The 13,360-nt window shown below is 33.8% G+C and overlaps 1 protein-coding gene across 3 annotated transcripts in view; it reads left to right on the forward strand.

Moving 5' to 3' along the window:
- The window catches only part of SLC25A12 (solute carrier family 25 member 12), a 104,935-nt gene that overhangs the window by 32,454 nt on the left and 59,121 nt on the right, over positions 1 to 13,360 (forward strand). For all 3 annotated transcript variants that reach the window (XM_074303127.1, XM_074303129.1, XM_074303128.1), the window contains 3 exons: positions 3,382 to 3,521; positions 9,363 to 9,509; positions 12,568 to 12,706. In XM_074303127.1, coding sequence (XP_074159228.1) covers positions 3,382 to 3,521; positions 9,363 to 9,509; positions 12,568 to 12,706 — 426 coding nt within the window. The remainder of the gene's footprint in view (positions 1 to 3,381; positions 3,522 to 9,362; positions 9,510 to 12,567; positions 12,707 to 13,360) is intronic.

Below are 13,360 nucleotides of genomic sequence, written 5' to 3' on the forward strand. Positions count from 1 at the left end.
GGAAATTTTTTCCAAAACACAGTTTACCTAGCCTCGTCCCCTTTCCCCTCCTGCCAAATCAATGTGCTGCCTCTTATACCATCAGAAAGAGCATTATTCTATCTCATTATTGTATTTGACTTGATTGTCCAAATCAAAGGAAATTGTAAATAGTATTTCTTAAGCCAAATTCTGCAGGAAGTAAGAGCTTTGTTTATTGATAGTTTTGTGTTAGAAAGTTTTAGCTTTTCTCTTTCCTGCTTATTTATGTTGATTCCTGCTCCTATTAATAGTCAGTTTATTATTAAACAAACAAAAAACCAACCCACTACTTCAGCCCATGATCTTAATGATTTAATCATGGGATGTTGATCATCATATCACTTATGTTCAGAACAGAACTATAGCCACTTAAAAAAGCACTATAGGTAGTAACTCTTATTTGCCCCTGGAAAAACAGGATTTTTTCTTGGAAAATCTTGCTGTGCTCTTTTAGTTAGTTGCATTGGGTGTATTTGAGATTATTGGTGTTCCCTTTCATGTCACACAGGACCTAATAAAACTGGATAAGATAAGAAGAAAGCCAGCTGTTTGAGATAATGCATCACAGGAGTGTAATCTAGTCAAGAAAAGAAAGTGGGGAGAGAAACACACCCACACATACACACACACACTCGAGAGCTGCCTCCTGTGAATTACTCCCTAATTCTGGAACCTTTGTATGGTTTTTATAAGAGGATCCTGGTAATGGTTAAGTGATGAATAAGAGTTGGACTTTTGAGTCACCAATCAGATAACTGATTCACAAGCCATTAATTAATTCTGTAGTATAACTTAATTCACCTTATATCATATATTAGGGAAATCTGTAGTAGGGAAAAATCCGTTAGAAAAAAGGGAAAATTGCTAAAGTAGGTAAAACGCAAGTAGGTAAAAAATTGTCAGTCAGCCCCCACAACAATAATTGAATACCATGAGCAGATCAAAGATAACAATTTAAAAGATGTTTTAGATAGTTGACAGACCATATTCTGATGAGCATATTAAAACCTTATACGGATCACTTAAATCTTTAAGTTGTTTTTGGAGAAAATTTTCTAGCAATTGCTGAAGGGTTTGTTAAAAAAATATAGATAGATAGATAGGTAGATATAGAAATATATTTCTAATTACCTAGCCCTTTCTAATTAGCTTTCTCCTGCCAACAATTTTAAAATCTCTATTAAAGTTGAAATTCTTATAAATTTTCTTTTGAGGAAGGGAATAAATAAAATTTGTTTTATTGGATCATTTGAATTTCTTGAATTGATAGCTTTCTGTATCCATGACTGCCAACTTACTTATTACTCTTTAATATCTAGTTTCTCCTTTAAGAGTTTGAAATATTGTAGTTTCATATAAAAGAAAGAATGCTTTATTCCACAGTTCAATGGAAATTAAATATAGGTAGCAAATATATACTTTTAAAACCAGTAACTGAAGTTAATGGAAATTGCTTCTTTAAATATTCCCCCTTCAAATTCTTCGGCTATAATTCATCTTAATATTTTGTGTAATCATTTAAGAGCAGTCCTTTTTTGTTCCCCATCAATTCCTTCATATTCTTTACACCAGAACATTTGTTTTCAGGCATCAAAATGAATTAATCATGAGAATGGAACTAACTCATTTGGAAGTTCCACTGGCCCTAATAGTTTTTGTTTTGGTCTGCTAAAATATTTCTAAAATATCTCATGGTTTGCAAGAGGTTTTAAAATTTTATTTAACTTAATTAGTTGAGTTTTGACATGCTTTGAAGTAGAAATTTAATAGATTTCTAGATTTAAGGAAAATCTTTTTATGTTAGAGATCAGGGTACTAAGTTATTCTTGGGTATAGATTTTGCTTTTGGAGATAGCAATCCTATTCATGATCAGCAGAATGAAAATTCATGTGATTTTAGATTTTAGAAATTTTAGAATTTTAGATTTAGATTGTAGAAATCAAAATCTTGCAAACTATCAAGGCAAGAAATGAATGCTGCATTTCAGAAGATAAGAGAGAGAAAAAAATCCCATATCCCCTATAACATCTAATGCTTTCTTCTAATCTTGATAATTTCTGTAACTTATTAAGTTGTAAATAGTATTTCTTATTAAGTCAATACCAAGAGGATTTCCAACTCAGCATTCTACTAGTAACTCTTCTGCTTTAATTAGGAAAGAGGAAGTATTCAGGGTATACATTGAAGGCAGTCTGTTCAGCCATTAGAAACCTGAAAATCATCTTAGTCAAGTCAGCAGAGGTTATTGGGGGGAGTCAAAAACAGTACAAGTTGGCTGAGGAAATAAAATAGGCCTGTATTTGATGATACTTTACTACAATAGGTAGTTATTGGTGGTACCAGTCTTTCACAATAAAACTGACTTAAATTTGGAAATAATTTTGGTTCTTAAAATGTCAGTAAAACAGGCTTCCTGCTTTCTAAGCCTTGTTAATGATTGCTTTTTTGGGGGCATTAGTTTCTAAATTTGGATACCCCGTCTATTCTCATTAAAGTATCTGTCAATTGTGAATTGACTTTTATTACAAATGTTGAACTGTGTAAGAAAGTTAAATGACATTTTTTAGTGCATGAAGACAGGCCATCAGAGTAGACGTAAGGATTTTCGTTGTGCAGTACACAGCTTGACTGGTTCCTGTCTAAGAGTAACTGTTCTGTGTTTAGTCCTTCTTTATTTAAAAGTGAATCACTAATTTCACTTATCTTAAAACATTTTAATAATTGAGACTAATAATCATGGCTTTTTATGGGAGTTTTGAAGCTTTGTGTCAAGGCCATTTTTTTTTTTTTTTTTTTTTTTTTTGACAATATCAGAAGCTTTTAATAAGGTGCTTGCTGCTGAGCTAATGATATGCTTTTGGTGGCATTCCTTATACCTATCTTCAATAGATATATTCAGGCTAGTGTGAATGTAATAATCAAGCCTCAATCAAACCATACTTAGTATGACAAATATTGCATTATACTGTAATTTAGGTATTCATGCCTCTGATAAAGGGCTTAATTCGACTCCTTGAGGAACGGGGAAAACACTATTGATTTTATACCTGAATGCAAAGTAGCAGCCATTTACTGTGCAAGATATAAATCTCTTCCTAATTAAAATTAAATCAAGAGAAATTAAGAATCTTGTGGCCTTACATGTAATAGTACACAATCTTAAGTGTAAAATTATATTCTGTAGCAATTGTGTTTCTGTGCATGTTTCTGAGAGGACAAAAATAAGTTTGCAGTTAATCTTAATAGAAGCGGATGATATTGATTTTTAAAACTTCTCTTGATTTTCTTCTGTAGGAACATTATGGTGGATTTCATTGTTTATCCTCAATGTAATTGACTTTTTTTTTTTCCCTCCCAAGAAAATGTCAAAGAAATTTTTGGACAGACAATTATTCATCATCATATACCCTTTAACTGGGACTGTGAATTTATTCGCCTGCATTTTGGTCATAATAGAAAGAAACATCTTACTTACTCAGAATTTACTCAGTTCCTCCAGGTAAGCTATTTCTTTTTAATAAGTAAAGTCAATAGAATATTTCTTATGCTGAACTAAGATCATTCCAACTCTCACTTTCATAATATAATAAAAAAATGCATATTCAAGCACAGTTTTTAGATTTTGCTTTTGTTTTATTTTTTTCTTGTTCTCACTTTCCTAACCATTATGTCATCTGTAAACCCAGCTGGTTTATTTTCCTCTTTTTCTCTCAAATTTGAGAGTGTTTTTTAATTGAAAAGATCAAAACTCAAAGTGTTATTTCTATGTCTGCTACTATTGTTAAAAAAAAAAATCAAATGAGGGACACTGTAATATAATGGCTAGAGTGAATTGGAGTCAGAAGATTTGGTTTAAAGTCCTAGTTCAGATACTTATTAGGTGTATGACCATGGATAAGTTAATTACTTTATCTGACCCAGTTTGTGCTGTGTAAAGTGGAGATAATCATACTTACTAAACTTGCCTTATATTGAGGAAAGCACGTTGTAAACTTTAAACAGCCATGTAAATAATGTTGTTAATAATATTAACATGAATAAATATCAGTGAAAATACTTTTTAAAAATGAAGACACTAAATTTACCTTCTGATTCTATGACATCAGGGCAGTTCTCTTTAATGATTTCCTGAAAAATAATGTCTAGACTCTTTTTTTCATTATGGTTTTCAGGAAGTCCAATAATCCTTAAATTGTCTCTCCTAGATCTATTTTTCAGATCAGTTGTTTCCCCAAGTAGGTATTCTACATTTTCTTCTATTTTTTTCTGTTTTGCTTGATTGATTCTTGATATCTCATTCAGTCATTCATTTCCATTTGTTCAGTTCTAATTTTTAGTGAGTTATTTTCTTCATTTACTCTTTTTAGTTCTTTTTGTATTTGTCTAGTTGAATTTTTAAATGAGTTGTTTTGTTCTGTGGATTTTTTTTTCCATTTCACAAATTCTGTTTTTCAGGAAGTTGTTTTATTTTTCCATTTTGTCAATTCTATTTTTTAAGGAGTTACATGCTTCCATCTCACTAAGTCTATTTTGTAATGAATTTTCTTCATATAATTTCTGGGTTTTCTTTTCCAAACCCTCTTGTAAAGTTCATATTTTCTTTCCCCATTTTTCTTCTAGCTTTCTTTTAAGATCTTTTATAATTTCTTCTAGGAGAGCCTTGTATGCTGGAAATCAGGTTATATTACCTTTTGGGGTTTCATCTGGAGACAATCTGCTTTTAGTCTCCTCAGGATTTAAAATTTGTTCTTCTCTTTCAATATAAAAACTATCTATGGCCAGAGTTCTTTTTGCTTTTTTACTCATTTAAAAAAACAAAGTTGAGATCTGCTTTTAGGGCAAGGGAGGTTATCTAAGCTTCTTCTACAAGTGGCAGCGGCACCAGCACCATTGACTGACTTCATGTGATTAGTGGGCATGTCTAGGTCTCCTGGAATTCTGGTGTTTCAGGGTTCACTATTTACCTTTTGTTTGTGTTGGATGTTTTATAACTTCTCTGCTGATCTACTGATGAGTAGCCAACATTGCTGTAGATTCCTTCCCATAGGTGAAGGAGCCCCCACTGCCCCAGGTCTGTGCTGCCTGGACTCTGAGTCTGTGCTTGAACTGATTGAGCTTGCTATACCTCCTTCCATGCTCAAATGAAACAGACCTTTTCTGGTGATCTTTGAAGTTTTCTTCTGCTGGTAATTTGTTGCACTCCCAATATTCATGGATTCTGCCAGTCTAGAATTAATTCAGAGGCTGGATATGCTAATTAGCCTGAGGGTCATGGGAGAAGGTCAGAAAGAAACGTGTGTCTTCTCCACCATCTTGGCTCCACCCCTTTCTTTTTCTATCAAAGACAGTAAATTTAAAAAAAAGATATTTGTCTATGTGTGTGGGGAGAGAGGGCATAATATTGTTCTATTCTCTTATTGATCTTGATTTCTCCAAGGATAAAGTCTTTGTTGTCTATTGTCATTTATTTCCTTTAGTGAAAAATTATGAATGTTTGAAACTATCTTTGCATTGTATGTTGAAAAATAAAAAGGTATTGTTATTATTATTTTTAAAATAGAAAAATTATGTTTTGGGTAGTTGGGAGTTTTTTGTTTTGTTTGCTTTTTGTTTTTTCCCCAATTAATCTATTCTAAACAGAGATGTCAACACAAAACCTTCAATACTATGGAGTGTAGCCTGAGCTAGATTAAAATGTAATTTTTAAATAGTTAAAAAATAAACAAAATACTAGAGAACACAGATACTTTTTTTTATTATTATTATAGCTTTTTATTTACAAGATATGTGCATGGGTAATTTTTCAGCATTGACCCTTGCAAAACCTTCTGTTCCAACTTTTCCCCTCCTTCTCCCCACTCTCTCTCCCAGATGGCAGGTAAACCAATACATGTTAAATATGTTAAAGTATAGAACACAGATAATATTTATATATAGTTTTCTAAATTAATATATAGCCCCTAAGGATCTTTACATATGGTTTAGTGGTCTTCCTGAATATTTGAGTTTGATACCATTGTCTCAGACAATGATATAGGTAATTATTGCTTTAGAAATGACAGGCACAGCTAGGTGGTACAATATATAGAATGACAGGCCTAAAATCAGAAAGACCATGTCATCAGCTATGTGACTGTAGTAAATTCCCTTAATTTCTCTGAGGTTTTCTGTTGCTACCAGTGCTTTTGCTAAAGCATAGATATTTGTAAAAACCTGGAAAGGTGTTGAAATTAACTAATTTAGCAAGGAATCTGGAGGAGGAAGTAGGCATATGATGTCACAGTCGGTAAGTAAGCTAATTGATCTATGAGATAGTAAGACACCTGCTGTTGTCAGTAATCCTGACAAGTGGACTATCCCCTCTTGCCCCTTTGACATTGTTGCCTTTAACTAACTAATAAAAAAAGAGCTATCTCAGCTTCTGAGCTAATGTTTCTAAGTTGGCCCTTGTACCGCAGAAATGACCTTGTTGACATCAGGAAGCCAAATGAAATCTCTATAATAAGATTTGTAGTAAGAAAATAAACTTGTGGGAAGTCTGATTACCTGTATATTATTGATGTATTGTCTTCCTACTTAGCTGTGTTTGTCCTTGGGGAGAGGTCTTGAGGTATAATAGATAGTAAAAGGATTGGGCTATGATATATGACCTTGGAAGCATTTTCTCTTGGGTGTACATGTGTTAAAGAGGTTGGGATACTGGCAATAAGAGGTTGTGGATCTTGATACAACACTAAGGCCAAACTTCATCCCAGAGAAGCATCTTCCTGTCCTCTTTCATCACCATTACTACCATCACCACTTGGTACCATCAAAAGCTGCCTATAACAGAAATTCTATTTTCTCATGCTTTTAATTTCCTCTTCTCCACCATTACTTTGAACTCCCAGTACTGATTTCAGTGTTAGTAAGTCTATCTTCTCTCTTCCAATCTGTTTCCTCAACAAAGGAGGTAGACAAATCCCTTAGAGTCTATTACCATTTGTTCAAACCTATCCCTTTTCTCCTTCTTGCAGATTTGAAAGTGGAGCATTTTTCTTTTGTGAGGTTAAGTTTTGGGGCTGTATTATACTATAGTCTGATTCTTATCTTGTCACTAATGTAATCCTGCCACTCATTTCCCACTCTCTCCACCCTGCTGCCAACTTGATAGCTTTAATTGAAGAAATGGATCTGAACATTTTTGACCATTTAAAAACTTTTAAATATGATGTTTAATAAATTTACCCACATCCTAAGTCTTTGACATACTTGCCACTGACTATCTCATGAAGTCCTAAAGCATAAACAATGAGAATTGAGATGAGGGGAGAGAAGAATAAAAAAGGAGAGAAAAAGATAGAGTAGAAGGTATATATGACCAGAAATTGTTAAGTGTCACTCATACCCTCCTTATGTGATAGGTATGTATTTATTCTCGGCATTTCAAAGGTTTTACCTTTATTTGGAGCAAAGGAGGTGAAATTTTCTCCATCTCCTATCACTTCTTTCTGAGTTTTCCAAAATGTTCTCATAGCAAATATTTTACAAAATGTGTCATGTTGATGACTTTTGTTGTTATTGTTTCTTAATATAACTGCTCCATGAAATCTAGTTAAGCTAGATTAACTGATTAAAAAGCATCCATGCCTAAAGGTGTGTGTGATATTTTAAACCTGTGGTCTTCCACCTTTTAAAGATATGTCTTTTTCATTGCTCTGCTCTGAAATCAAGATTATTCATTTCAATTCATCTGAGTTCAGCTGCCTTTTAGTGTTATTCTATTTACATAATTGTAGTCATTGTATATATTTTCCCCTTGCTTCACAGCAAACATTTTCTTTCAACCATCCAATTGGACCAAGTGCCGACTAAGACTCCTTCATTTTCTAGAGGCTTTTGCGGGGGAAATGACTGGAGTAGAGTGGGGGAAGTGAAGACTGCAAATGCATGCAGGTGGTTTATTCCGTACTGTCATTTGCAGTGAGTCCATATGGCTTATTGTTTGGGTTTTCAGTTTCTTGTACTAAATGCTGTTTTGCAGATGACAAGCAAATCCAAACATGCCTTGATGTTGATTTTTTTTTTCCTCAGTCTTTATAAATAGATCAGATTTTTTTTTTTTTTAAAGGAATGTCTGGGGACAAATATCAGTATTCCAAACTATCACTCCTAATTTCATGCCTTGAGTAGCTAAGAAGATGGCAAATTTGGGGAATAACAGAAAGAAAATGAGAAATAAGTTGGTAATAAGAGTGAGATTTCTGTGAAGATCTACTTTTAGTATCTCCCTTCATTCAGAATTGATGGTGGTTGTTATTATTGTTAAGAATAGTGGTAATAGTATATATTCACTGGTTAACTCTAAGGTTTGCAAAATATTTTCAGTAACTATTGGCCTTGTATTTATAGAGAAATTATGAATGAAAAATACAATGTTGTTCCTTTATTTAGTGCAGTGCATTCAATTTAGATATTGGCCTTTATTTCTATGTAACTGCATGAAAACAACACCAATTGGCACTAGTATTCTATTGCCCTATTTTCTATGAATCATACTGTAAGTTGACAAGGGAGGAATCACCTAAGATTATGTTTTGCATGACACCCAGAGCATTATTAGTGATCAGATCTTTATTTGTAATAATACCACTGATTTGTTATAAAGTTTAACTACAGAAAAGTTCAGAACAAATTGCTGGCTATTATACTATTTATTGATTATGACTCGGGCAAAAACATTACAGCTAAATATGGGCAATGAAATTTTAAAGACAGTTTTCATGTCTGAGGTTCTAAAGATTAAAGTTGTTGGTTTTTCTCATTGAGTTCATTTGAAATATAAATTGAGAAATTATCTCTAACTCATTTAGTGAGAAGGAAAGAAGCTTTGATTGCAATATTTAGCATTGGAAAGCCACAAATGAACCTAAACCATTATTTCAAGAAGTACTTGTGGATGACAAGGATACTGCCGAACAGGAGAGAATAAATTACAACATAATTTCAAAGCTGTAATAAAGAGCTGAAAACATACTTAGTTTATTATCAATGCTGAATACTTTTTAAGTAAAATCTGAAGTTCTAATTTTTTCCTTTTCTATATTTCATTACTCTGATTCATCATTTCTCCTTTGGAATAATATGTAGAGCATTTTAAAAATATGTGGTACTTTTGCAAGAGAGCATGCCTCTTAGGAAGAAAAAAACCAAAAGCTTTGTTGTAAATACAGTGCTGTTCATTGTTCAGTTCTGTTGTCGGCTTGTATCTGGAAAAAAACTCCCTTTTCTCCTGCAACATATGCTAATGACATGTACTATAAGGCCAATTTAATGCTCTGTTTCTAATTATTTCTTATAGGAGCTGCAGCTGGAACATGCAAGACAAGCCTTTGCCCTGAAAGATAAAAGCAAAAGTGGAGTGATCACTGGGCTAGATTTCAGTGACATTATGGTTACTATTCGGTCTCACATGCTCACTCCTTTTGTGGAAGAAAACTTGGTTTCAGTAAGTAAAAAAGCAAGTACTTTGATTTTCTCAGGATGAAAATGTAGTTCAAGGAATTGTTTTCTCATTTACAGCCTTAATTTTTTGCCTTTATGCCAGGTATTCTGATAAATAGTCTAGTGTAATTTTCAAATGTAGGCTAGATCTGCTAAGCCCCTTAGGTCCAGATTTCCTGGAAATTAAGGATTATGTATGTAAAGGAGCCTTAAATAAAGGGTTATGTATTAATTTCATGGATATAAGGGGAAAACACTGATTTATGGAAGCATGTTGTTCCAATGTTGATAAACACTTCCTTTAATTAGTAAATAAGAAGATGAATTGCTAGAGCACCAGCCTTTTTGCTATTGGACTTTTCTATCTCTAGATTATAAACTCCTTAAAGGCTTACTGTGGTCAAGGTCTTATTCCTTATTACACATTTGCAAAGATAAATAAAATGCTGTTCCTTGTCCCAAAAATAATATATGAGTTCAAAGGATAGGGAAAGCTGGGGAAGAATAGAAGTAATATTGGGCATTGAAGGTGAGCCTTAAATGGTGTATAGAGTTGAAAACATGCCATGAACAAAGACTTCAGAGTGGGAAAGTTTGGGGGATAGTGTATAGTTCAATTTGATCTTAGTGTAGTAGAGTAGAGAAATATTGATGTCTTTTAAATAGTGAGTAATTGATAAGAGAAAAACATCAAAAATTGTTCTGGCAGCATTTTGAGAATGAATTAAAATGGGGAGAGATTGGCTAGTTAGGCTGTACATAAGAAGTAATAAGATAACATGAACTTTTAAAACTTTATTTCCTATTGCACCTACTGTTTGGGAGAAGCAAATATGGCTGTAGATTAGGGAGTCAAATTATTTTTCTTAGTGGACCATATTCCTTACTTCTTCCCTTCCTTTGACCACCTAGTTGAGACCCACATATGAAGTTCTATTTCCAATATTTGCTAGCAGGGACAGTGTGTCTTCTGTGCACCTTCATTTAGCCTCTGTGGTCACAGCAAAAGATATATTCAATTAGAAAAGCACTTTTATGTAAAGAGCTGTCTGGCATTGACCCATTTCTCTCACCTTTGTCCCTTCTTTCTATGTGCCATTTAACTATTGGTATGACAAAAATGGCACCCACTGCCTATCTATGGTCTAGACGTTGATCATTATTCTGTTAAACTACCAAGCCTGAAAAATAAGCCAGTTGAATTATTCATGGATCAAGTTTTCCCCAAGGCTGGTTTTAAATGCAAAACTAGATTTAGACCATTTTCACATAAATTGCAAGTAGCTGAACATGTTAGATTTTCAGGCACTTCCTCTGAAGTGACCCTCCCTCACTTGTCTATTTTCTTGTGCGTGCCTTATACATATGTGTACGTTTTTGATCACTGCTTGTTTTACATGGAGAGAGGCCAGTGAGCCCTTGTGTTGTTTCAGCTGAAGGTCATTATCTTTGCTTTACACTGGGGTAGAAAGATCAACTCCTGTTCTTTTTCTCCAGTGAATTTGAACAGGATACGTGTCACTTCTTACATATTCTGCACTATTCCCTTCTCTGTCCCTCAAAACAAAGAAAGGGGGGGGAGGGGAAGATCTGCAAGGCAAGGATTTGATTCTTTGGGGCAAAGAAAAACTTTCAATAAGCAGTTCATTTAAATTCTACCTTGGTTCCATCTCTTCAAGATCTAGAGATTGAAAGCTACTGGAATTTGTCACCCAATCCCCTTTGGATTTAAGTCATTCAAGTTCTCTTGGTATTTAACTGGTGCCTCAATTTAGTTGAAGATCTCGCCCAGTTTAGGTCCAGGTATATTTCTGGATAAAGTGGAAGACACTTGTGTAGCAGTTACCTGTGCTTCCCCCCCCCCCCCCCCAACAACCTCCCCCCTCCATTAATTTCTGGAATCAAAATAATCATCCTAATGCAGGCATCCCTTTGAATTTTTTGCTTTAAAAACAGTCAACTATGGTTTACGTCTATTTTGAAATTCCCACTCTCAGCCTTTCATAAATCTGAAGTGGGTTTATGTAGATAGATCTACAGAGGTGAAGTCATCTCCTTACCCAGCAAGAATAGTGAAGGTTTTTCTTTCTTTAAGTCCAGAGGGCATACTGTGGTTCTCTGTAGAGATGAGGTAGAAAATTGGCTGAGTATATCTCCCAGCCAATTTAAAAAATCCTAACTATACTTAACAGCATTATTAATGTACTTAGCAGGGAAAAGAGCAGTGAATTTGAAGTCAGAGGATCTGAGTTTGAATCCTGCCTCTGCTGAATCCTTACCTGTATGATCTGGAGCAGGCCACTTTAATCTCTCCTTGTCTGTGACATTAAGGGGCTTTTACTACAAGAGACACAAATAACAAAATAAGATATAGATAGGTGATATACATGAATTCTGAGCTAAAGAAGGATGGCTTTTGAGCTGAACCTCCATTGGTGGTTAGGATTATAAAAACAGAGTTTTCCCCTATTTCAGAGCAAGAGATTGTGAAATGTGTTTGTGTCTCTTCCAGTTCTAAATGTTTCAGGACCAAAATGTAGAATTAAGATGTTAAAATAAAATTATAGCAATAGTCTTTTTTTTTTAATGAGTAGGATAATATTGTTTAAAAAGCCTTGAAATCTTGAAAAATTTATTAATTCTAAGAGAAGCTACTTAAATTGTTTCCTGAAGGTCAACAGACTGGGGTTTAATTGCACTAGAGCAGACAAGTAATTCTGTAGGTAAGGACTAGCCAAGAAATGTTTAACAGAAATGATTTTCCCAGATTGTTAATTGTATTCACTAGTTCTAACCTTACAGGTGAACCATGAAGTCCAGCTGCTGAATGCTACTTTATTTATTTATTTATTTTAAAGTCTAAAATGCAACCTTCCTTATAAGGCAGGAGAACTCTCCCCACTTTTTTTTTTTTTTTTTTTAAAAGCATGATATGTTCTTTATACTTATGGACTGGGGCTTTTTTGGTAGAGTGATGAATGCTCTGGATCAATTTTAAGAAAAATCCAACTTGGGTGAAAATGCATTCTTTTTTTTCTCCCCCTATGTCATTTCATTTCTAGGCAGCCGGTGGAAGTATTGCCCACCAGGTTAGCTTCTCCTACTTCAATGCATTTAACTCTTTACTGAATAACATGGAACTTGTCCGTAAGATATACAGCACTCTAGCGGGCACAAGAAAAGATGTTGAAGTCACAAAAGGTAAGTTTTGTTGTTAATGTCTTTACAATTTCCATTTAGTCTTCCATGGAAAATGGTTTTAAGTTTATTATCCTAATGTTGGGCTTCAGAGTGATGTGAAGTGATGCTGCAAGAGCAAAATGTTTGGACTGGGGTGTCAGGTCTGTGGATGAAAAAACAGATTTGAAAGAGTGACATTAAGGTGGTGGGCAACAGTGACCCTATTTCCTTGTTTTATTGTTATTGTATCTTGGGAAGTTAGTTCTTTTTTAGTGAATTTTATTAGGCAAACTTAGATGAGTTTTCATCTTTGACTTTTGACACCAAATTTTAGCTTGATGTTGTTCACCTTTGATTATCCCTTATAACTTTTTTTTTTAACTTTTGTGGCAATTTAGTAATACACAAATTATTTTTTAATAGATGTTTGAGTCTTTTAACTCAACAGACACTTATTAACTATCTATTATGGGCTAGGCAATTGGAAAACCAACATGAAACAAATCGTTTTAGCTTCTGTGTAGTTTATATTCTCTTGGGGAGGAAGTTAGGGACATGACATATATATGATTCAATTTTCAATTATTCATTACTTTAATTTATTTATGGGCTATACATAAGGGACATAAAGACAAAAATGAAACAGCCCTTTCTCAGGGAATTTACATTCTGATG

The sequence above is a fragment of the Sminthopsis crassicaudata genome, chromosome 3, assembly GCF_048593235.1.
Source record: "Sminthopsis crassicaudata isolate SCR6 chromosome 3, ASM4859323v1, whole genome shotgun sequence".
Classification (NCBI taxonomy): domain Eukaryota; kingdom Metazoa; phylum Chordata; class Mammalia; order Dasyuromorphia; family Dasyuridae; genus Sminthopsis; species Sminthopsis crassicaudata.